At 48.7% G+C, this 23,685-nt stretch overlaps 1 protein-coding gene across 3 annotated transcripts in view; it reads right to left on the bottom strand.

The window, feature by feature from the left end:
• The window catches only part of LOC140192950 (kin of IRRE-like protein 1), a 210,838-nt gene that overhangs the window by 123,693 nt on the left and 63,460 nt on the right, over positions 1-23,685 (bottom strand). For all 3 annotated transcript variants that reach the window (XM_072250424.1, XM_072250422.1, XM_072250423.1), the window contains 2 exons: positions 22,430-22,580; positions 9,115-9,220 (listed from right to left, as the gene is read on the bottom strand). In XM_072250424.1, the coding sequence (XP_072106525.1) occupies positions 9,115-9,220; positions 22,430-22,580 (257 nt within the window). The remainder of the gene's footprint in view (positions 1-9,114; positions 9,221-22,429; positions 22,581-23,685) is intronic.

Raw genomic sequence — 23,685 nt, 5'->3', positions numbered from 1 at the left:
TGGGGAGAGGGGAGACTGTAGGATTAGTGTGAGGTCTGTTACAGGACGGTGGGGAGAGGGGAGGCAGTGGGATTAGTGTGAGAGCTGTCACTGACAGTTGGATTAGTGTGAGGGCTGTCACAGTATGGTGGGGAGAGGGGAGGCAGTGGGATTAGTGTGAGAGCTGTCACTGACAGTGGGATTAGTGTGAGGGCTGTCACAGTATGGCGGGGAGAGGGTAGGCAGCGGGATTAGTGTGAGAGCTGTCACTGACAGTGGGATTAGTGTGAGGGCTGTCACAGTATGGCGGGGAGAGGGGAGGCAGTGGGATTAGTCTGATGGGTGTCACTGACAGTGGGATTAGTGTGAGGGCTGTCACTGACAGTCAGATTAGTGTGAGGGGTGTCACTGACAGTCGGATTAGTGTGAGGGGTGTCACTGACAGTGGGATTAGTGTGATGGCTTTCACTGACAGTGGGATTAGTGTGAGGGGTGTCACTGACAGTCGGATTAGTGTGAGGGGTGTCACTGACAGTGGGATTAGTGTGAGGGTTGTCACTGACAGTGGGATTAGTGTGAGGGGTTTCACTGACAGTGGGATTAGTGTGAGGGGTGTCACTGACAGTGGGATTAGTGTTTCACAGTGGGAATTGTGTAAGGGATGTCACTGAGTGTGGGGAGAGGGGAGACTGTAGGATTAGTGTGAGGTCTGTCACAGGACGGTGGGGAGAGGGAAGGCAGTGGGATTAGTGTGAGGCGTGTCACTGACAGTGCAATTAGTGTGAGGGCTGTCACTGACAGTGGGATTAGTGTGAGGGCTGTCACTGACAGTGGGATTAGTGTGAGGGGTGTCACTGACAGTCGGATTAGTGTGAGAGGTATCACTGACAGTGGGATTAGTGTGAGGGCTGTCACAGTATGGTGGGGAGAGGGGAGGCAGTGGGATTAGTGAGAGGGATGTCACTGACAGTGGGATTAGTGTGAGGGCTGTCCGAGTATGGTGGGGAGAGAGGAGGCAGTGGGATTAGTGTGAGAGCTGTCACTGACAGTGGGATTAGTGTGAGGGGTGTCACTAACAGTGGGATTAGTGTGAGGGCTGTCACAGTATGGTGGGGAGAGGGGAGGTAGTGGGATTAGTGTGAGGGATGTCACTGACAGTCGGATTAGTGTGAGGGGTGTCACTGACAGTGGGATTAGTGTCAGGGCTGTCACAATATGGTGGGGAGAGGGGAGGCAGTGGGATTAGTGTGAGGGGTGTCACTGACAGTGGGATTAGTGTGAGGGCTGTCACTGACAGTGGGATTAGTGTGAGGGGTGTCACTGACAGTCGGATTAGTGTGAGGGGTGTCACTGACAGTGGGATTAGTGTTTCACAGTGGGAATTGTGTAAGGGATGTCACTGACTGTGGGGAGAGGGGAGACTGTAGGATTAGTGTGAGGTCTGTTACAGGACGGTGGGGAGTGGGGAGGCAGTGGGATTAGTGTGAGAGCTGTCACTGACAGTGGAATTAGTGTGAGGGCTGTCACAGTATGGTGGGGAGAGGGGAGGCAGTGGGATTAGTGTGATAGCTGTCACTGACAGTGGGATTAGTGTGAGGAATGTCACAGAATGGCAGGGAGAGGGGAGGCAGTGGGATTAGTGTGAGGGATGTCACTGACAGTCGGATTAGTGTGAGGGGTGTCACTGACAGTGGGATTAGTGTGAGGGCTGTCACTGACAGTCAGATTAGTGTGAGGGCTGTCACTGACAGTGGGATTAGTGTGAGGGGTGTCACTGACAGTCGGATTAGTGTGAGGGGTGTCACTGACAGTGGGATTAGTGTGAGGGCTGTCACAGTATGGTGGGGAGAGGGGAGGCAGTGGGATTAGTGTGAGGGATGTCACTGACACTGGGATTAGTGTGAGGGGTGTCACTGACAGTGGGATTAGTGTGAGGGGTGTCACTGACAGTCGGATTAGTGTGAGGGGTGTCACTGACAGTGGGATTAGTGTTTCACAGTGGGAATTGTGTAAGGGATATCACTGACTGTGGGGAGGGGGAGACTGTAGGATTAGTGTGAGGTCTGTCACAGGACGGTGGGGAGAGGGGAGGCAGTGGGATTAGTGTGAGAGCTGTCACTGACAGTCGGATTAGTGTGAGGGCTGTCACAGTATGGTGGGGAGAGGGGAGGCAGTGGGATTAGTGTGAGAGCTGTCACTGACAGTGGGATTAGTGTGAGGGCTGTCACAGTATGGCGGGGAGAGGGGAGGCAGTGGGATTAGTGTGAGGGATGTCACTGACAGTCGGATTAGTGTGAGGGGTGTCACTGACAGTGGGATGAGTGTGAGGGCTGTCACTGACAGTCAGATTAGTGTGAGGGGTGTCACTGACAGTCGGATTAGTGTGAGGGGTGTCACTGACAGTGGGATTAGTGTGAGGGCTGTCACTGACAGTGGGATTAGTGTGAGGGGTGTCACTGACAGTCGGATTAGTGTGAGGGGTGTCACTGACAGTGGGACTAGTGTGAGGGCTGTCACAGTATGGTGTGTAGAGGGGAGGCAGTGGGATTAGTGTGAGGGATGTCACTGACACTGGGATTAGTGTGAGGGATGTCACTGACAGTCGGATTAGTGTGAGGGGTGTCACTGACAGTGGGATTAGTGTGAGGGCTGTCGCTGACAGTGGGATTCGTGTTTCACAGTGGGAATTGTGTAAGGTATATCACTGACTGTGGGGAGAAGGGAGACTGTAGGATTAGTGTGAGGTCTGTCACAGGACGGTGGGGAGAGGGGAGGCAGTGGGATTAGTGTGAGAGCTGTCACTGACAGTGGGATTAGTGTGAGGGCTGTCACAATATGGTGGGGAGAGGGGAGGCAGTGGAATTAGTGTGAGAGCTGTCACTGACAGTGGGATTAGTGTGAGGGGTGTCACTGACAGTCGGATTAGTGTGAGGGGTGTCACTGACAGTGGGATTAGTGTTTCACAGTGGGAATTGTGTAAGGGATATCACTGACTGTGGGGAGGGGGAGACTGTAGGATTAGTGTGAGGTCTGTCACAGGACGGTGGGGAGAGGGGAGGTAGTGGGATTAGTGTGAGAGCTGTCACTGACAGTCGGAATAGTGTGAGGGCTGTCACAGTATGGTGGGGAGAGGGGAGGCAGTGGGATTAGTGTGAGAGCTGTCACTGACAGTGGGATTAGTGTGAGGGCTGTCACAGTATGGCGGGGATAGGGGAGGCAGTGGGATTAGTGTGAGGGATGTCACTGACAGTCGGATTAGTGTGAGGGGTGTCACTGACAGTGGGATTAGTGTGAGGGCTGTCACTGACAGTCAGATTAGTGTGAGGGGTGTCACTGACAGTGGGATTAGTGTGAGGGCTGTCACTGATAGTGGGATTAGTGTGAGGGGTGTCACTGACAGTGGGATCAGTGTGAGGGGTGTCACTGACAGTCGGATTAGTGTGAGGGGTGTCACTGACAGTGGGATTAGTATGAGGGCTGTCACTGACAGTGGGATTAGTGTGAAGGGTGTCACTGACAGTCGGATTAGTGTGAGCGGTGTCACTGACAATGGGATTAGTGTTTCACAGTGGAAATTGTGTAAGGGATGTCACTGACTGTGGGGAGAGGGGAGACTGTAGGATTAGTGTGAGGTCTGTTACAGGACGGTGGGGAGAGGGGAGGCAGTGGGATTAGTGTGAGAGCTGTCACTGACAGTTGGATTAGTGTGAGGGCTGTCACAGTATGGTGGGGAGAGGGGAGGCAGTGGGATTAGTGTGAGAGCTGTCACTGACAGTGGGATTAGTGTGAGGGCTGTCACAGTATGGCGGGGAGAGGGTAGGCAGCGGGATTAGTGTGAGAGCTGTCACTGACAGTGGGATTAGTGTGTGGGCTGTCACAGTATGGCGGGGAGAGGGGAGGCAGTGGGATTAGTCTGATGGGTGTCACTGACAGTGGGATTAGTGTGAGGGCTGTCACTGACAGTCAGATTAGTGTGAGGGGTGTCACTGACAGTCGGATTAGTGTGAGGGGTGTCACTGACAGTGGGATTAGTGTGATGGCTTTCACTGACAGTGGGATTAGTGTGAGGGGTGTCACTGACAGTCGGATTAGTGTGAGGGGTGTCACTGACAGTGGGATTAGTGTGAGGGTTGTCACTGACAGTGGGATTAGTGTGAGGGGTGTCACTGACAGTCGGATTAGTGTGAGGGGTGTCACTGACAGTGGGATTAGTGTTTCACAGTGGGAATTGTGTAAGGGATGTCACTGAGTGTGGGGAGAGGGGAGACTGTAGGATTAGTGTGAGGTCTGTCACAGGACGGTGGGGAGAGGGAAGGCAGTGGGATTAGTGTGAGGCGTGTCACTGACAGTGCAATTAGTGTGAGGGCTGTCACTGACAGTGGGATTAGTGTGAGGGCTGTCACTGACAGTGGGATTAGTGTGAGGGGTGTCACTGACAGTCGGATTAGTGTGAGAGGTATCACTGACAGTGGGATTAGTGTGAGGGCTGTCACAGGACGGTGGGGAGAGGGGAGGCAGTGGGATTAGTGTGAGGGGTGTCACTGACAGTGGAATTAGTGTGATGGCTGTCACAGTATGGTGGGGAGAGGGGAGGCAGTGGCATTAGTGTGAGAGCTGTCACTGACAGTGGGATTAGTGTGAGGGCTGTCACAGTCTGGCGGGGAGAGGGGAGTCAGTGGGATTAGTGTGAGGGATGTCAGTGACAGTCGGATTAGTGTGAGGGGTGTCACTGACAGTTGGATTAGTGTGAGCGATGTCACTGACAGTCGGATTAGTGTGAGGGGTGTCACTGACAGTGGGATCAGTGTGAGGGGTGTCACTGACAGTCGGATTAGTGTGAGGGGTGTCACTGACAGTGGGATTAGTATGAGGGCTGTCACTGACAGTGGGATTAGTGTGAAGGGTGTCACTGACAGTCGGATTAGTGTGAGGGGTGTCACTGACAATGGGATTAGTGTTTCACAGTGGAAATTGTGTAAGGGATGTCACTGACTGTGGGGAGAGGGGAGACTGTAGGATTAGTGTGAGGTCTGTTACAGGACGGTGGGGAGAGGGGAGGCAGTGGGATTAGTGTGAGAGCTGTCACTGACAGTTGGATTAGTGTGAGGGCTGTCACAGTATGGTGGGGAGAGGGGAGGCAGTGGGATTAGTGTGAGAGCTGTCACTGACAGTGGGATTAGTGTGAGGGCTGTCACAGTATGGCGGGGAGAGGGTAGGCAGCGGGATTAGTGTGAGAGCTGTCACTGACAGTGGGATTAGTGTGAGGGCTGTCACAGTATGGCGGGGAGAGGGGAGGCAGTGGGATTAGTCTGATGGGTGTCACTGACAGTGGGATTAGTGTGAGGGCTGTCACTGACAGTCAGATTAGTGTGAGGGGTGTCACTGACAGTCGGATTAGTGTGAGGGGTGTCACTGACAGTGGGATTAGTGTGATGGCTTTCACTGACAGTGGGATTAGTGTGAGGGGTGTCACTGACAGTCGGATTAGTGTGAGGGGTGTCACTGACAGTGGGATTAGTGTGAGGGTTGTCACTGACAGTGGGATTAGTGTGAGGGGTTTCACTGACAGTGGGATTAGTGTGAGGGGTGTCACTGACAGTGGGATTAGTGTTTCACAGTGGGAATTGTGTAAGGGATGTCACTGAGTGTGGGGAGAGGGGAGACTGTAGGATTAGTGTGAGGTCTGTCACAGGACGGTGGGGAGAGGGAAGGCAGTGGGATTAGTGTGAGGCGTGTCACTGACAGTGCAATTAGTGTGAGGGCTGTCACTGACAGTGGGATTAGTGTGAGGGCTGTCACTGACAGTGGGATTAGTGTGAGGGGTGTCACTGACAGTCGGATTAGTGTGAGAGGTATCACTGACAGTGGGATTAGTGTGAGGGCTGTCACAGTATGGTGGGGAGAGGGGAGGCAGTGGGATTAGTGAGAGGGATGTCACTGACAGTGGGATTAGTGTGAGGGCTGTCCGAGTATGGTGGGGAGAGAGGAGGCAGTGGGATTAGTGTGAGAGCTGTCACTGACAGTGGGATTAGTGTGAGGGGTGTCACTAACAGTGGGATTAGTGTGAGGGCTGTCACAGTATGGTGGGGAGAGGGGAGGTAGTGGGATTAGTGTGAGGGATGTCACTGACAGTCGGATTAGTGTGAGGGGTGTCACTGACAGTGGGATTAGTGTCAGGGCTGTCACAATATGGTGGGGAGAGGGGAGGCAGTGGGATTAGTGTGAGGGGTGTCACTGACAGTGGGATTAGTGTGAGGGCTGTCACTGACAGTGGGATTAGTGTGAGGGGTGTCACTGACAGTCGGATTAGTGTGAGGGGTGTCACTGACAGTGGGATTAGTGTTTCACAGTGGGAATTGTGTAAGGGATGTCACTGACTGTGGGGAGAGGGGAGACTGTAGGATTAGTGTGAGGTCTGTTACAGGACGGTGGGGAGTGGGGAGGCAGTGGGATTAGTGTGAGAGCTGTCACTGACAGTGGAATTAGTGTGAGGGCTGTCACAGTATGGTGGGGAGAGGGGAGGCAGTGGGATTAGTGTGATAGCTGTCACTGACAGTGGGATTAGTGTGAGGAATGTCACAGAATGGCAGGGAGAGGGGAGGCAGTGGGATTAGTGTGAGGGATGTCACTGACAGTCGGATTAGTGTGAGGGGTGTCACTGACAGTGGGATTAGTGTGAGGGCTGTCACTGACAGTCAGATTAGTGTGAGGGCTGTCACTGACAGTGGGATTAGTGTGAGGGGTGTCACTGACAGTCGGATTAGTGTGAGGGGTGTCACTGACAGTGGGATTAGTGTGAGGGCTGTCACAGTATGGTGGGGAGAGGGGAGGCAGTGGGATTAGTGTGAGGGATGTCACTGACACTGGGATTAGTGTGAGGGGTGTCACTGACAGTGGGATTAGTGTGAGGGGTGTCACTGACAGTCGGATTAGTGTGAGGGGTGTCACTGACAGTGGGATTAGTGTTTCACAGTGGGAATTGTGTAAGGGATATCACTGACTGTGGGGAGGGGGAGACTGTAGGATTAGTGTGAGGTCTGTCACAGGACGGTGGGGAGAGGGGAGGCAGTGGGATTAGTGTGAGAGCTGTCACTGACAGTCGGATTAGTGTGAGGGCTGTCACAGTATGGTGGGGAGAGGGGAGGCAGTGGGATTAGTGTGAGAGCTGTCACTGACAGTGGGATTAGTGTGAGGGCTGTCACAGTATGGCGGGGAGAGGGGAGGCAGTGGGATTAGTGTGAGGGATGTCACTGACAGTCGGATTAGTGTGAGGGGTGTCACTGACAGTGGGATGAGTGTGAGGGCTGTCACTGACAGTCAGATTAGTGTGAGGGGTGTCACTGACAGTCGGATTAGTGTGAGGGGTGTCACTGACAGTGGGATTAGTGTGAGGGCTGTCACTGACAGTGGGATTAGTGTGAGGGGTGTCACTGACAGTCGGATTAGTGTGAGGGGTGTCACTGACAGTGGGACTAGTGTGAGGGCTGTCACAGTATGGTGTGTAGAGGGGAGGCAGTGGGATTAGTGTGAGGGATGTCACTGACACTGGGATTAGTGTGAGGGATGTCACTGACAGTCGGATTAGTGTGAGGGGTGTCACTGACAGTGGGATTAGTGTGAGGGCTGTCGCTGACAGTGGGATTCGTGTTTCACAGTGGGAATTGTGTAAGGTATATCACTGACTGTGGGGAGAAGGGAGACTGTAGGATTAGTGTGAGGTCTGTCACAGGACGGTGGGGAGAGGGGAGGCAGTGGGATTAGTGTGAGAGCTGTCACTGACAGTGGGATTAGTGTGAGGGCTGTCACAATATGGTGGGGAGAGGGGAGGCAGTGGAATTAGTGTGAGAGCTGTCACTGACAGTGGGATTAGTGTGAGGGGTGTCACTGACAGTCGGATTAGTGTGAGGGGTGTCACTGACAGTGGGATTAGTGTTTCACAGTGGGAATTGTGTAAGGGATATCACTGACTGTGGGGAGGGGGAGACTGTAGGATTAGTGTGAGGTCTGTCACAGGACGGTGGGGAGAGGGGAGGTAGTGGGATTAGTGTGAGAGCTGTCACTGACAGTCGGAATAGTGTGAGGGCTGTCACAGTATGGTGGGGAGAGGGGAGGCAGTGGGATTAGTGTGAGAGCTGTCACTGACAGTGGGATTAGTGTGAGGGCTGTCACAGTATGGCGGGGATAGGGGAGGCAGTGGGATTAGTGTGAGGGATGTCACTGACAGTCGGATTAGTGTGAGGGGTGTCACTGACAGTGGGATTAGTGTGAGGGCTGTCACTGACAGTCAGATTAGTGTGAGGGGTGTCACTGACAGTGGGATTAGTGTGAGGGCTGTCACTGATAGTGGGATTAGTGTGAGGGGTGTCACTGACAGTGGGATTAGTGTTTCACACTGGGAATTGTGTAAGGGATGTCACTGACTGTGGGGAGAGGGGAGACTGTAGGATTAGTGTGAGGACTGTCACAGTATGGCGGGGAGAGGGGAGGCAGTGAGATTAGTGTGAGGGATGTCACTGACAGTCGGATTAGTGTGAGGGGTGTCACTGACAGTCGGATTAGTGTGAGGGGTGTCACTGACAGTGGGATTAGTGTGAGGGGTGTCACTGACAGTCGGATTAGTGTGAGGGGTTTCACTGACAGTGGGATTAGTGTGAGGGCTGTCACAGTATGGTGGGGAGAGGGGAGGCAGTGGGATTAGTGTGAGGGATGTCACTGACAGTCGGATTAGTGTGAGGGGTGTCACTGACAGTGGGATTAGTGTGAGGGCTGTCACAGTATGGTGGGGAGAGGGGAGGCAGTGGGATTAGTGTGAGGGATGTCACTGACAGTCGTATTAGTGTGAGGGGTGTCACTGACAGTGGGATTAGTGTGAGGGCTGTCACTGACAGTCGGATTAGTGTGAGGGGTGTCACTGACAGTCGGATTAGTGTGAGGGGTGTCACTGACAGTGGGATTAGTGTGAGGGCTGTCACTGACAGTGGAGATAGTGTTTCACAGTGGGCATTGTCTGGGGACTGACAAATCGTGGTGTGGACAGTGCTTGGCAGTGGGATTAGGCGATGGATTATCAGCATGGGATAGCTGAAACTGGACCTGCACCAATCTCTGGGGGGGATTCTATATCTTACTCCTCACCTGTATCCATTGATGTCAGGATTGGCATTGGCTGTGCAGGTGAAGACAACACGATCTCCCTCTCGTACCTTCTGAGGATGTATGGATAACGTGACAGATGGTGGATCTGTGGACGAGGAAGATAGAGAGGTTAGAATGCATTTGGTGGGGAAAGAGAGGTGCAGAGCATCAGCGAAGAGTCAGGAAGTGTTATGGTGTAGGGAAGAGGGAGGGACTTTTGGAGAGAGATGGCAGGGAGAAGGAGTAGAGTGAGGGAGAAAGCACACTTGAAATTGTGACTGAGAGAGAGATGGAGATGTCCCTGGAGGGATGGGAGAAACAGCAACATTGAAAGAGTGAGAGAGTGAGTGAGAGAGAGAGAGAGAGAGAGAGGTAACTTCATAGTGTAAGAAACACTTTCCCCTCTTCTTCCCCACTACCTTCTCTCACTTCTCCCTCCATTGCCATTCTTTTCTCCATTCCAACTTCATCCTGTCTTCCTTTCTCCAATGCCCCTCTCCAACCCTCCAGGTCTCCTTCCCTTTGTTGCCCCTCTATCTCTCTGCCCCCTCTCCCCCTACTTGCCTCCCTCTCTACACCTCTTTCCATCTCCCACCTCCACCAACAGCCATCTCCCCTCGTCTTTATCCATCTCTCCTTCTTTCTTTGCATTTCACTTTTTATCCATCTCTCCTTCCTCTCTCATTTGTATTCTTCCTGTCTCTCTCTACCTATGTCACTTTCTCCCTTTCCTTCTCCATCCTTCCAACCCTTCTTATATCTTCCTACATAAGAACATAAGAAATAGGAGCAGGAGTAGGCCGTCTGGCCTGTCGAGCCTGCTCCACCATTCCATAAAATCCACAGATTCACCACTTTCTGGAAAAGCAGTTCCTCCTCATCTCCATCCTTAATCTACTCCCTTGAATCTTGAGGCTATGTCCCTTAGTTCTAGTCTCACCTACCAGTGGAAACAACTTTCTTGCCTCTATCTTATCTATTCCTTTCATAATTCTATATGTTTCTATAAGATCCCCTCACATTCTTCTGAATTCCAGCAAATACAGTCCCAGGTGACTCAATCTCTCCTCATAGTCTAGCCCCCTCATCTCTGGAATCAACCTGGTGAACCTCCTCTGCATCGCCTCCAAAGCCAAAAAATCTCTGTAAATTTTCCACTGTTCCTCAACTGTCCCACATGTAGCCTGTGTTCCCAGTCTACAGGAGACAAATCCCCCCTCATCCCATTGTAGCTTCCATTGTTCAGGCTTAATACACAGGGGCTAGCGACCCTCGAGCCTGTTATCGCTGAGCAGCTGTGAACCATCTGATTGGTCTATCAGAGCTCTCTTTGGGAACTAGTTGACTTGATCAGCGTTTCTGATCTGGCTATTGTTCACGATTGCACTTAATAAAAAAAAAAGACATTCTACAAATTCTTCCTCTTGAGGTCCAGTATTGGCCTAGTTTTCCCCAATCCACTTTCATGTTAAAATTCCTAACAATTACCATGATGTTGCCCTTCTGACATGCCTTTTCTATCTCCTGCTGTAATTTGTAATCCACATCCCAGCTGCTGTTTGGAGGCCTGTATACAACTGCCATTAGGGTCCTTTTACCCTTGCCATTTCTTAACTCAACCCATAGAGACTCTACACCTGCCGATCCTATGTCTTCCTTTCTAATGATTTAAAATTATTTCTTATGCACAGGGCCGCACCACCCCTCTGCCTACTAACCTATTTTTCTGATACACTGTATATCCTTGGACATTCAACTCCCAATGGCAGCCATCCTTTAGCCAAGTTTCAGAGATGGCCACAAAGTCAACCTTGCCAATCTGTAGCTAATTTTCAAGATTGTCCATTTTATTTCTTGTGTTGCGTGCATTCAAGTACAACACTGTCAGTCCAGTATTTGTTGCTTTCCGTTTTAACTGCACCATGCCTCCATTGCCCTGTAAATTACCTCACTGGCTGTGATTATGCCTCATCTCCTACCTGTTCTTTCTATCATCTCTTGTTGCACGCTATCTTTGATTTATTTCTGTTTTCCCCTTCGTCAGCCCTAATACTCTGGTTCTCATCCCCTTGCCAAATTAGTAATGATCTTTCAAGAATCAATAGATTCTGGAATAGTTCCGGAGGACTGGAAAATTGAAAATGTAATTTCATGCTTCAAAATGTGAGAGAGGCAGAAGAAAACAAATTATAGGTCAGTTAGTATGACCCCAGTGGTTGGGAAGATGTTGGAGTCGATTGTTAAAGATGTGGTTTTGGGGTACTTGGAAGCACATGATAAAATAGGCAGAGTCCGCATGGTTTCCTTAAGGGAAATTCTGCTGGAATACTTTGAAGAAATACTAAGGAGAGTGGATAAAGGAGAATCAGCCAATGTTGTGTACTTGGATTTTCAGAAGGCCTTTGACAAGATGCTGCACATAAGGCTGCTAATATGTTAAGAGCCCATCATATTACAGGAAATACTAGCACAGATGGAGCATTGGTCTATTGTCAGGAGGCAACGAGTGGGAATAAACTGAACTTTTTCTGGTTCGCTGCCAGTGACTCTTCTGGGGCAGGTGGGACCTGTACAAAATGGACGGTTTGCGCTAGGATCCAAGGGATCCAATATTCTTGTGGGCAGATTTACTGGAGCTGTTGGGAATGGTTTAAACTAATTTGGCAAGGGGATGGGAGCCAGGATTATCAGCTGAGGATGAGACAGCAGGTTTACAAGTAGACGATGGGTATAATATGAACGTAAGGAAGAACAAGCCAGTTATTGGGTGCAAATGCAGACAGAGCAAAGAGTTAAATTGTATCACAGAGGCAAAATTCAAAAGGGCGAAGAATGCAGGACTAAAGATGCTGTCTTTAAATGCACGTAACATTTGGAATAAGGTGGATGAACCTGTGGCGCAATTAGAGATTGGTTAGTATGACACTGTAGCATCACTGAGTCGTGGCTGAAAGAAGGCCATAGTTGGGAGCTGAATGTCAAAGGATATAGGACAGGCAGGAAAGTATAGATGGTGGTGTGGCTCTGTTAGTAAGAGATGGAATTACATCTTTAGAAAGAGCTGACAAAGAGTCAGAGAATGTTGAATCTTTGTGGGTGGAGTGAAGAAATTGCAAGGGTAAAAAAAAATTATGTGAATCATATATAACCCTTCAAATATTCACCAAGATTTGGGGCTGAGATTGCAAAGGAAGCTGGAAAAGGCATGTAATAAGGACACAATTGTAATAATGGACTTCAATATGCAAGGGGATTGGGGAAATCAGTTTGGCATTGGATCGCAAAACAAGGACTGTGTTGAATGCCTACAAGATGGCTTTTTAGAGCAGATTGTGCTTGAGCCTACTTGGGGAAAGGCTATATTAGATTGAGTGTTGTGTAATAACCCAGACCTTACTAAAGAAACCCCTAGGGATCAGTGATCATAATATGATCATAACTCACATGTATTAGTATTGCAATGGAATAAAGGGAACCACAAAGTCAGCCTGCCCAGGTGGATTGAAGGAGTTAACTGGCAGTTATGACAGCAGATCAAAGATGGCTGAAGTTTCTGGGAATAGTTCATAAGGCCCAGGATAGATATGTCCCACAGAGGAAGAAGTTCTCAAATGGCGGGTGTAGGCAACCATGTCTGACAAAGTAAGTTAAGGACTGCATAAAAGCCAATGAAAGGACATTTAAGGTAGCAAAAGTGAGTGGGAAGATAGATGACTGGAAAATGATGCTAGTGAGGTAGTAATGGGGGACAAAGATGAATTTAATGGGTACTTTGCATCTGTCTTCACTGTGGAAGATACTGCAGTGTGCCAGAGGTCTGTGAGTGTCAGGGAGCAGGAGTGAGTGCCATTGCTTTTACAAAGAAAAAAGTGCTATGTAAGCTCAAAGGTTGTAAGGTGGATAAGTCACCAGACCAGATGGACTACATCCCAGAGGCCTGAGAAAGGTTGCTGAAGAGATAACAGATGCATTGGTTATGGTCTTTCAAGAATCACTTGATTCTGACATGGTCCCTGAGGACTGGAGAATTCCAAGTGTCACTCCACTCTTTGAGAATGGATGAAGGCAAAAGAAAGGAAATCATAGGCCAGTTAACCTAACCTCAGAGGTTGGGAAAGTATTGGACTCTATTATTAAGGATGAGGTTTTGGGATATTTGGAGACTAACGATAACAAAATCAAAGTCAGCATGGTTTCTGTAAAGGGAAATCTTGCCTGACAAATCTGTTCGAGTTCTTCAAGGAAGTAACAAGCAGTGTGGACAAAGGAGAGGCTGGATGTCATTTACTTGGATTTTCAGAAAGCATTTGATAAGGTGTCAAACAAGAGGCTGCTTAACAAGATAAAATTCAATGTTTTTACATGAAAGGTACTGGCATGGATAGCGGAATGGCCGACAGGCAGGAGGCAGCGAGTGGGAATAAAAGGGGCCTTTTCTTGTTGGCTGCCAGTGACTAGTGGTGTTCTTCAGGGGTTAGTATTGGGACCGCTACTTTTCACATTGTTTGATGGAATTGATGGCTTTGTAGCAAAATTGGCGGACGATATGAAGATAGGTGGAGTGGTAGGTAGTGCTGAGAAAGCAATGCAATTACAGCAGGACTTAGACAAATGGGAAGATTGGGCAAAAAATGTGGCAGATGGAATACAGTGTTGGGAAATATATGAGAATGTATTTTGGTAAAAGGAACAATAGTGCAGACTATTATCTAAATGGGGAGAAGGTTCAGACATCAGAATGCAGAGGGACTTAGGAGTTCTCGTGCAAGGCTCCCAGAAGGTTAATTTTACAGGTTAAGCAAATGCAATGCTGGCATTTATTTCAAGGAGAATAGAATATAAAAGCAAAGAGATAATGCTGAGCCTTTATAAGACATTAGTCAGGCCACACTTGGAGTATGTCAACAGTTTTGGGCCCCATATCTCAGAAAGGATGTGTTGTCATTGGAGAGATTCCAGAGGAGCTTCACGAGGATGATTCCAGGAATGAAGGGGTTAACATACTAACAGCTTTGGGCCTGTACTCACTGGACTTTAGAAGAATGCAGGGGGATCTCATTGAAACCAAGCAAATGTTGAAAGGACTAGATAGAGTGGATGTGGAGAGAATATTTCCAATGGTGCGGGGTATCCAGAACTAGAGGGTAAAGCCTCAAAATTGAGGGGCGACCCTTTAGGACAGAGGTAAGGAAGATTTTTTTTTGCCAGCGAGGGTAAAGCCTCATTGTGAGTGTTCAAAGGAGATTCAAAATGATGATTCAGGGATTGAAACGTTTGTCATATGTGGAGCGTTTGATGGTTCTGGCTCTCTATCATTGGAATTCAGAAGAATGAGGAGTGACCTCATTAATACCTCTTGAAGTTTCAAAGGCCTCGATAGAGTGAATGTGGAGAGGATGTTTTCTCCGGTGTGGGAGTCTAAGACCAGAGGACATTGCCTCAGAATAGAGGAACGTCTTCTTAGGATGGAGATGAGGAGGAATTCCTTTATCCAGAGAGCGGTGAATCTGGAATTCGTTGCCAAAGGTGGCTCTGGAGGCCAAGTCATTGAGTATATTTCAGGTGGATTTTGATAGATTCTTGATTAGTTTGGGCATTATTAGGTTGGACATCAAGAAGGTAAAAATAGAATACGAAAGTAAGCTGGCCAATAATATTAAGAGATTGCTAAAAGTTTCTTCAGATACATAAAGTGAAAAAAAGAGATGAGAGTGGATAACAGACCACTGAAAACAATGCTGGAGAGGTAGTATGGGGTAGTAATGAGGACTGGAGAAGGGGGAGTCTGATAGAAGAGGACAGAAGCCTTGGAAGAAAGAAAAGGGGGGAGGAGCACCAAAGGGAGGCAATGGGTAGTCAAGGAGATAAGGTGTGAGAGGGAAAAGGGGATGGGGAATGATGAAGGGGTGAGGGGGAGGAATACCAGAAGTTTGAGAAATTGACGTTCATGCCATCATGAGGCTACCCAGATGGAAAATAAGGTATTGTTCCTCCAACCTAAGTGTGGCTTCATCATGACAGTCAGTGGAGGAGGCCATGGATAGGCATATCAGAATGGGAATGGGAATGGGAAGTGGAATTAAAACGGATGGCCACGGGGAGATCCCACTTATTCTGGTGGACGGAGTAGATATTCCACATCTCTTGTCAACCATGGTTCCTACACTCTACCGTTCTTCCTCTTCCTCAATGGGACAAACACATCCAGAACCCCATGCTGGTGCTCCATAAACAACCGTCACATTTCTGTTGCGCATTTCTCTGAGTACATCCATTCACAATTTATGCTCCCAAATTCCTGGCTAATAGCATCAAAATTCCATTTCTTCCAATTAAATACAGTACTTTCCCATACAGTCTTCTCCTATCCCTGTCCAAGGCTATGGTAAAGGTCAGGGAGTTTGGGTAACTGTCTCTGAAATGCACCTTTTCTCTATGCCAGTCTCTCCACCTCCTAACCCCACTCTCTATCCCTCTCAACTCCCTCTATCCCACTTCCCTACATGCATGCTCCATCCCCCTTTCCACCCTCCAGCCCCCAATCTCCAACCCTCTCTCCATCCTACTTTCATTGCCACTCTCTCCATCTTTGCATCCCTCATCCTCCTTATCTCCTTCTCTGGCCATCTCCATCCCCCTGTCATTACATCTCCCCATCTTCTTTCTATCTTCCTGTCCCACTCCCCACCTCCCTTCCTCTCTCGGTCCATCTCGCCCTGTCCCTCCCCCATCCCCCTCTCATTTTCCATCCCTTCCTATTTCCCTATACCTCTCTTGCTAGATTTTCTTTCCATCTCCCTCTCCCCAACTTCCTCTCTCCAGTTCCAGCATTCTCCCTTCCCCCATTTTTTCTCCAACTTCCCCTCCCTTTCCACAATATAGCTGTCACTCTCACAATCTCCCTGGGCCCTCTGTCAGGCCTGCATCTTCAACTGTCTCTGCTTCACTCCTTCGCCCTGTTCTCCTCCCCATCAAACTCTCCCGCCTTTCCTCATAACCTCTTCTCTCAAACTTCTCCTCTTTCCCTCTAACTGCTTCTCTCCATTTCTCCCACCACTCTCTCTCTACTCCTCTCACTATTGCTGCTCCTTTCTTAATCTCTCTGGCTCATCTGACCCTGTGGTGCAGAAGGGTGGCACGGAGAAGAGGAGAGCTGTCGTCATTGGAGACTCTATAGTCAGGGGAGCAGACAGCAGATTTTGTGGACATGAGAAGGAAACCCACATGGGTTGTTGCCTCACGTGTGCCAGGGTCCGGGATGTCTCTGACTGGGTGCACGACATCCTGGTACGAGAGGGAAAGCAATCAGAAGTCGTGATAAATGTTGGCACCAACGACATAGACAGGAAGAGGGATGAGGTCCTGAAGTGTGAGTTTCGGGAACTAGGCAGAAGGCTGAAAAACAGGACCTCAAGGGTGGCGTTCTCAGGATTGCTGCCAGTGCTGCGTGATAGTGATGGTAAGAATTGGAGGAGATGGCAGTTGAATGCGTGGCTGAGGAGTTGGTGCAGGGAGCAGGGTTTTAGATTGGGATCTCTTCTGGGGAAGGTGGGACCTGTACAGATTGGATGGGTCGCACCTGAACTCGAGGGGGAGCAATATCCTTGCAGGTAGGTTTGCTAGTATGGTTCGGGAGGGTTTGCGATAAAGCAGTGAAAGAAGTACATGGAGTAAAGCCAGATCTAACATACAGAGAGGCTTTGAGGAAAGAGAAGCAGAATAAACGGTGTAAAGGTAGTAAGATAGAAGGGCTAAAGTGTGTGTACTTCAATGCAAGAAGCATCAGGAACAAAGGTGATGAACTGAGAGCTTGAATGCATACATGGGATTATGATGTGGTGGCCTTTATAGAGACTTGGCTGGCACCAGGGCAGGAATGGATTCTCAATATTCCTGAATTTCAGTGCTTTAAAAGGGATAGAGAGGGGGGGAAGGGGAGGAGGTATGGCATTACTGGTCAGGGATACTATTACAGCTACAGAAAGGGTGGGTAACATAACAGGATCTTCTTTTGAGTCAGTATGGGTGGAAGTCAGGAACAGAAAGGGAGCAGTTACTCTGTTGGGAGTATTCTATAGGCCCCCTGGTAACAGCAGAGATACAGAGGAGCAGATTGGGAGGCAGATTTTGGATAGGTGCAAAATTAACAGGGCTGTTATCATGCGTGACTTTAACTTCCCTAATATTGATTGGCACCTGATTAGTTCCAAGGGTTCAGACAGGGCAGAGTTTGTTAAATGCATCCAGGACATATGTTGACAGGCCGACTAGGGGGAATGCCCTACTAGATCTAGTACTAGGTAACGAACCGGGTCAGGTCACAGATCTCTCAGTGGGTGAGCACCTGGGGGACAGTGACCACTGCTCCCTGGCCTTCAGCATTATCATGGAAAAGGGTAGAATCAGAGAGGAGAGGAACATTTTTAATTGGGGAAGGGCAAATTATGAGGCTATAAGGCTAGAAATTGCGGGTGTGAATTGGGATGATGTCTGTGCAGGGAAATGTACTATGGACATGTGGTCAATGTTTAGCGATCTCTTGCAGGATGTTAGCGATAAATTTGTCCCAGTGAGAAAGATAAAGAATGGTAGCGTGAAGGAACCATGGGTGACAAGTGAGGTGGAAAATCTAGTCAGGTGGAAGAAGGCAGCATACATGAGGTTTAGGAAGCAAGGATCAGATGGATCTATTGAGGAATATAGGGTAGCAAGAAAGGAGCTTAAGAAGGGGCTGAGAAGAGCAAGAAGGGGGCTTGAGAAGGCCTTGGCGAGTGAGGTAAAGGAAAACCCCAAGGCATTCTTCAATTATGTGAAGAACAAAAGGATGACAGGAGTGAAGGTAGAACCGATTAGAGATAAAGGTGGGAAGATGTGCCTGGAGGCTGTGGAAGTGAGCGAGGTCCTCAATGAATACTTCTCTTCAGTATTCACCAATGAGAGGGAACCTGATGATGGTGAGGATAATATGAGTGAGGTTGATGTTCTGGAGCACGTTGATATTAAGGGAGAGGTGGTGTTGGAGTTATTAAAATACATTAGGATGGATAAGTCCCCAGGGCCGGACGGAATATTCCCCAGCCTGCTTCACAAGGCGAGGGAAGAGATTTCTGAGCCTCTGGCTAGGATCTTTACCTCCTCGTTGTCGACAGGAATGGTACCGGAGGATTGAATGGAGACAAATGTTGTCTCCTTGTTCAAAAAAGGTAGTAGGGATAGTCCGGGTAATTATAGACCAGTGAGCCTTATGTCTGTGGTGGGAAAGCTGTTGGAAAAGATTCTTAGAGATAGGATCTATGGGCATTTAGAGAATCATGGTCTGATCAGGGACAGTCAACATGGCTTTGTGAAGGGCAGATCATGTCTAACAAGCTACATGGAGTTCTCTGAGGAGGTGACCAGGCATATAGATGTGGGTAGTGCAGTGCATGTGATCTACATGGATTTTAGTAAGGCATTTGACAAGGTTCCACATGGTAGGCTTATTCAGAAAGTCAGAAGGCATGGGATCCAGGGAAGTTTGGCCAGGTGGATTCTGAATTGGCTTGCCTGCAGGAGGTGAGGGTCGTGGTGGAGGGAGTACATTCGGATCGGAGGGTTTTGACTGGTGGTGTCACACAACAATCGGTTCTGAGACCTCTTCTTCTCGTGATTTTTTTAATGACCTGGATGTGGGGGTAAAAGGGTGAGTTGGAAAGTTGTAGAGTGGTGGTGTTGTAGATAGTGTAGAGGATTGTCGAAGATTGCAGAGAGACATTGATAGGTTGCAGAAGTGGGCTGAGATGTGGCAGATGGAGTTCAACCCGGAGAAGTGTGAGGTGGTACACTTTGGAAGGACAAACTCCAAGGCAGAGTACAAAGTAAATGGCAGGATACTTGGCAGTGTGGAGGAGCAGAGGGATCTGGGGGTACATGTCCACAGATCCCTGAAAGTTGCCTCACAGGTAGATAGGGTAGTTAAGAAAGCTTATGGGGTGTTAGCTTTCATAAGTCGAGGGATAGAGTTTAAGAGTTGTGAGGTAATGATGCAGATCTATAAAACTCTGGTTAGGCCACACTTGGAGTACTGTGTCCAGTTCTGGTCACCTCTCTATAGGAAGGATGTGGAAGCATTGGAAAGGGTACAGAGGAGATTTACCAGGATGCTGCCTGGTTTAGAGAGTATGCATTATGATCAGAGATTAAGGGAGCTAGGGCTTTACTCTTTGGAGAGAAGGAGGATGAGAGGAGACATGATTAAGAGGAATAGATAGAGTGGATAGCCAGTGCCTCTTCCCCAGGGCACCACTGCTCAATACAAGAGGACATGGCTTTAAGGTAAGGGGTGGGAAGTTCAAGGGGGATATTAGAGGAAGGTTTTTCACTCAGAGACTGGTTGGTGCGTGGAATACACTGCCTGAGTCAGTGGTGGAGGCAGATACACTAGTGAAATTTAAGAGACTACTGGACAAGTATATGGAGGAATTTAAGGTGGGGGGTTATATGGGAGGCAGGGTTTGAGGGTCGGCACAACAATGTGGGCCGAAGGGCCTGTACTATGCTGTACTATTCTATGTTCTATTTCCATTGCCTCTCTATATTATCCTCCCACCCCTCTTTCCCTATCTCTCTGTTTCTCTCTGTTCCCTATTCCCATTCCACACTTAACCACTTTGTTTCCCCTCCCACCCTTGTTGTCCATCTCACTCCAATTGTCCCAGTCACTCCCATGTTTTATTCCCACATCATATTTCCTGTCCCATTCTATCTATTTTCCATTTGCATCACCTTTTCCTTTCCCCCGTTCTGCACTCTCCACTGTCACTCTGAATGCCACTCTCTAGCTCTTCACTTACCACTCTGTCTTCCCCCATTTCCCTCTCATTTCTACTTGCATAGCCTCTCCCACTCCATTGCCCATGATCAATTATCCTGTCCGCAGATTCACGTTCACCAGCCTCCTGTTCTGTTTCTGTCCATCCAGCTGTCATCTACATTCTCCATCTCACACTCTAACTATCTGTGCCTTTGTCCCTCTCTTTCACATTCTCCATCCCTAGCCCACTCTGCTTTCTATCTTTTCTCTCTCTCCCTTCTCACTCTCCACATTCTCTTTAGCTGACCCTCTCTGTACTTACTTTGAGACACAAGGGAGGGTCAGGAGGAGTATAGGTTGGGGTAAGGAGTTAAAAAGGGTTCGGCCAGGAGAACACAGAGAGTCTACAATAGGCCATTGGTGAAAAAGGTGAAGACAAATGCCTTGTGGTGTAATTAGGGACCAAAGGGGAAATAGTGTGAGGCATCGGAGGACATGGGAGAAGTCGTAATCAGCATTTGCAAAGGAGAGAGACATTGCAGTATAGATTTCAGGGAGGGGCAGGGTGTCCTGGAACAGATTGAGGAAGCGTTAGATGTCATATAATGCAGTAAGTGGATATACCTCTCGGGCCTAATGAGGTTCACCAGGCTGTTGTAAACACAAGAGATTCTGCAAATGCTGGAATACCAGAGCAATATACACAAAATACTGAAGGAAATCAGCAGGTCAGACTGCATCTCTGGAGAGGAATTAAGAATTGACATCTCAAGCTGAAATCCTTCATCAGGAGCATAGCCTGATTTAGATAGCATGTGCAATCAGGAGAAGGCGGACAAACTGTGGCAAAGGCTCGGGGGAGACCTGATAGATGTTTATAAGATTTAAGACGGCATTGTTGAAGGCAGGCGACAACTTACTGGCAGTTCCCAAAGCAAGAAGAAACGCAACTAAATAATAACACTTTTAACTTAGTAATAACACTTTTTCTTTAAAAAGAATAGTGGTTAATGATTACCACGAACAATGAAGACCCGTGCAAAGGGGAGGCTGAGTCTAGGGTCGAAACGTGTGAGGGAGAGATGGAGTTGGAGAGAGGTTGAGGCATATTTCAGACAGATTCAGAGCAAAGTGGTGGCATGCTTGACACTGAGTCAGGGCATGCAAAGTGCAGAAAAGTCACGATGAAATGTGGTATGAGGGTCCAGGCCCAGAGCGCATCGAAGTGACAGGGCCCAGGTTCTAGATCTAGGAATGGCCTGATGTTTGGATGATTTAAACACCAGGCCAGATGTCAGGACCAGAGTCAGGCCAGTTCTGCTCAAAACTCTGCAACATTTACTCTGTTCTTCACTGCACTGAGGATGTGGGCCTTGTGCAGCTGCTTCAGGCTTCATGACGCTTACTCTGCTCTTCAGTGCACTGAGGCTGTGGGCCTGCTTCAGGCTTCATGTCTGAGGGCTCACTTTCATCCTAAATGCTATTTGCTTCCTTTTATTGTTTGCACAATTTGTTTTTTCTTCTGTCTGCACATTGGGTGTTTGACAGTTTTTTTTAATGGATTCTTCCAGGTTTCTTGTTTTGTGGCTGCCAGTACGGAGACAGATCTCAAGGTTGTATAATTTATACATACTTTGATTATAAATGTATTTTGAACTTGAAGAGGCATAGAAAGAACAACCAACTAGTGTCTTTTTCACAGGGTCAAAATGTCTGACACTTGAGGGCATGCATTTAAGGTGAGAGGGCCTAAGCTCAAGGGGATATGTGGGCTTTTGTTTTATTACACTGACAATGGTGGGTGTCTGTAATAAAATGTGCAAGAGGTTCTTAGATAGTCACATGAACGTGCAGAGAATAGAGGGAAATGGACATTGTGCAGACAGAAGGCATATAAATACCAGTTTAATTAGGTCTGCACAGCATCATGGGTCAAAGGACGTGCTTCTCTACTGCACTGTTCTGTGTTCTCTGTTCAAACAGAGCTACACAACTGCAAAGACCCCTGAAGGTGGCAGCACAGGAAGCCATGGTGGCAGAGAAGAGAAGCTTTCCTTCGTGATCAAGGGCTATGGAATAAACAGAAAGCTGAGTAACTGTACAAGAAATAAATCATCAGTCAGGCCACGGCTGGAGTAAATGTGACGGATGCATTTTGTGGTCAGATAGGCGAGGGAACCGTATAGAAATGAGTACAAAATGATGTACAGAGAGGGCGCCGGATTTAAGGTAGGAGGAAGGAGGTTTAAGAGGGATCTGAAGGGTAACTGAGAGTGGTTAATATCTAGAAGGCAGTGCTGGAAGAGGTGAGGGTATCAGAAACAGTCACTGTGTTTGTCAGACCATTAGACAGACAGTTGTACAGAGAATGTATGGAAGGACACAGTGCTAATGTGGCCAAGTGCGATTGCGTAGATGAGAGAAAACATCAAAATGGAAGTGATGGGTGAAAGGCCTGTTACCCGCAGTGTCCAACTCCTTATCTCACTCCCTCCCTCACCCTTGCTAGCTCCCTTCACTTACGGTGAACATTGAGTCGGACGATGGTCTCCTTTCCAGCAGGCAACGCCATGTTACTTGTATGGCAGGTGAACAGGCGTCCAGTGTCCACATCGGTGGGAGTGATGGGGAGGGTGCTGATGGTCGTGGACCTCTTCCCGTCATCCATCACAGCCTGGGAACAGGGAGAAAATCAAGGATGGAGAGCAGAGGTGGAAAGAGGCGGAAGGGGTGTGAGTGGGAAGGAGAAGGAAGTTGTGAAGGGGAGGAAGGGAAGCAAGGGGGAGGAAAGTAAGGCTGGGAGAAAGGAGGGAGAGAGATGCAAGGAGAGATGACGAAAAGGGGATGAGAGCAAAAGAGATGGTGAGAGGAAGGAGGGAGCACAAGGGAATCAAGGAGATGGGAAGGGGGAGAAAGGTAGAATAGAGAGGAAGAAGGGAATGAGGGAAGGTTTACGAGGAGAAAGGGAAATGGAATAGAGAGTGGCAGGGATAGAGGCAATGAGAGGGTGGAGAGAGAAGGCAGTGAGAGAATGAATTGAGAGATGAAGAAAGGGGGAGAGACAAGAGGAGTGAGATGAGGGAGGGAGAAACATGAGGAAGAAAGATGGCGAGAGCAATGGGAATAGAGTTGGGGAGAAAGATGGTGAGAGAGTTGGGGAGAGATGGGGAAAATGAGATGGGGAAAAGTGATGGGAGAGAGGGATGGGGAAGTGAGATGTGGAAGAGAGATAGGGAAGTGAAATGGGGAAGAGAAATGGGAAGAGAGATGTGGAAAAGAGAGGGGGAAAAGAGTTGAGGGAGAGACATGGGGAGAGAGATGGGTAGGGTAGTGGGGAGAAAGATGGAGAAGACAGATGGGGAAGAGAGAGATTATGAGTGAGAGATGGGGTGAGGGATGGGAAAAGATATGGTGAGTGAAAGGTGGGGAGAGAGATGGAGAAGTGAGTTGGAGAGACATGATGGGTGAGAGGGGGAGAAAGGTGCAGGAGAGATGGAGAAGAGAGATGTCAGTGAGAGAGATGGTGAGTGAGTGATACAGAAGAAAGATAGGGGAAAGGTAGGGGAGGGAAGTGGGGAAGAGAGGTGGAGGAGAAAGGAGGGGGACAGAGTTGGGGTGAGAAATGGGAAGAGAGTTGGGGAAGAACAGAGGGGAAGGGAGCTGGGGAAGAGAGGTGGGAAAGGGAGGTGGGAAAGAGATTGGAGAGGTAGATGAGGAGAGACATGGGGAGAGTGATGTGGAAGAGAGACGGCAAAGAGACAAGTGTAGAGTGGTTGGGA

The sequence above is a fragment of the Mobula birostris genome, unplaced genomic scaffold (genome assembly GCF_030028105.1).
Source record: "Mobula birostris isolate sMobBir1 unplaced genomic scaffold, sMobBir1.hap1 scaffold_319, whole genome shotgun sequence".
Classification (NCBI taxonomy): Eukaryota; Metazoa; Chordata; class Chondrichthyes; order Myliobatiformes; family Myliobatidae; genus Mobula; species Mobula birostris.
This window is presented reverse-complemented; position numbering and strand designations above follow the sequence as displayed.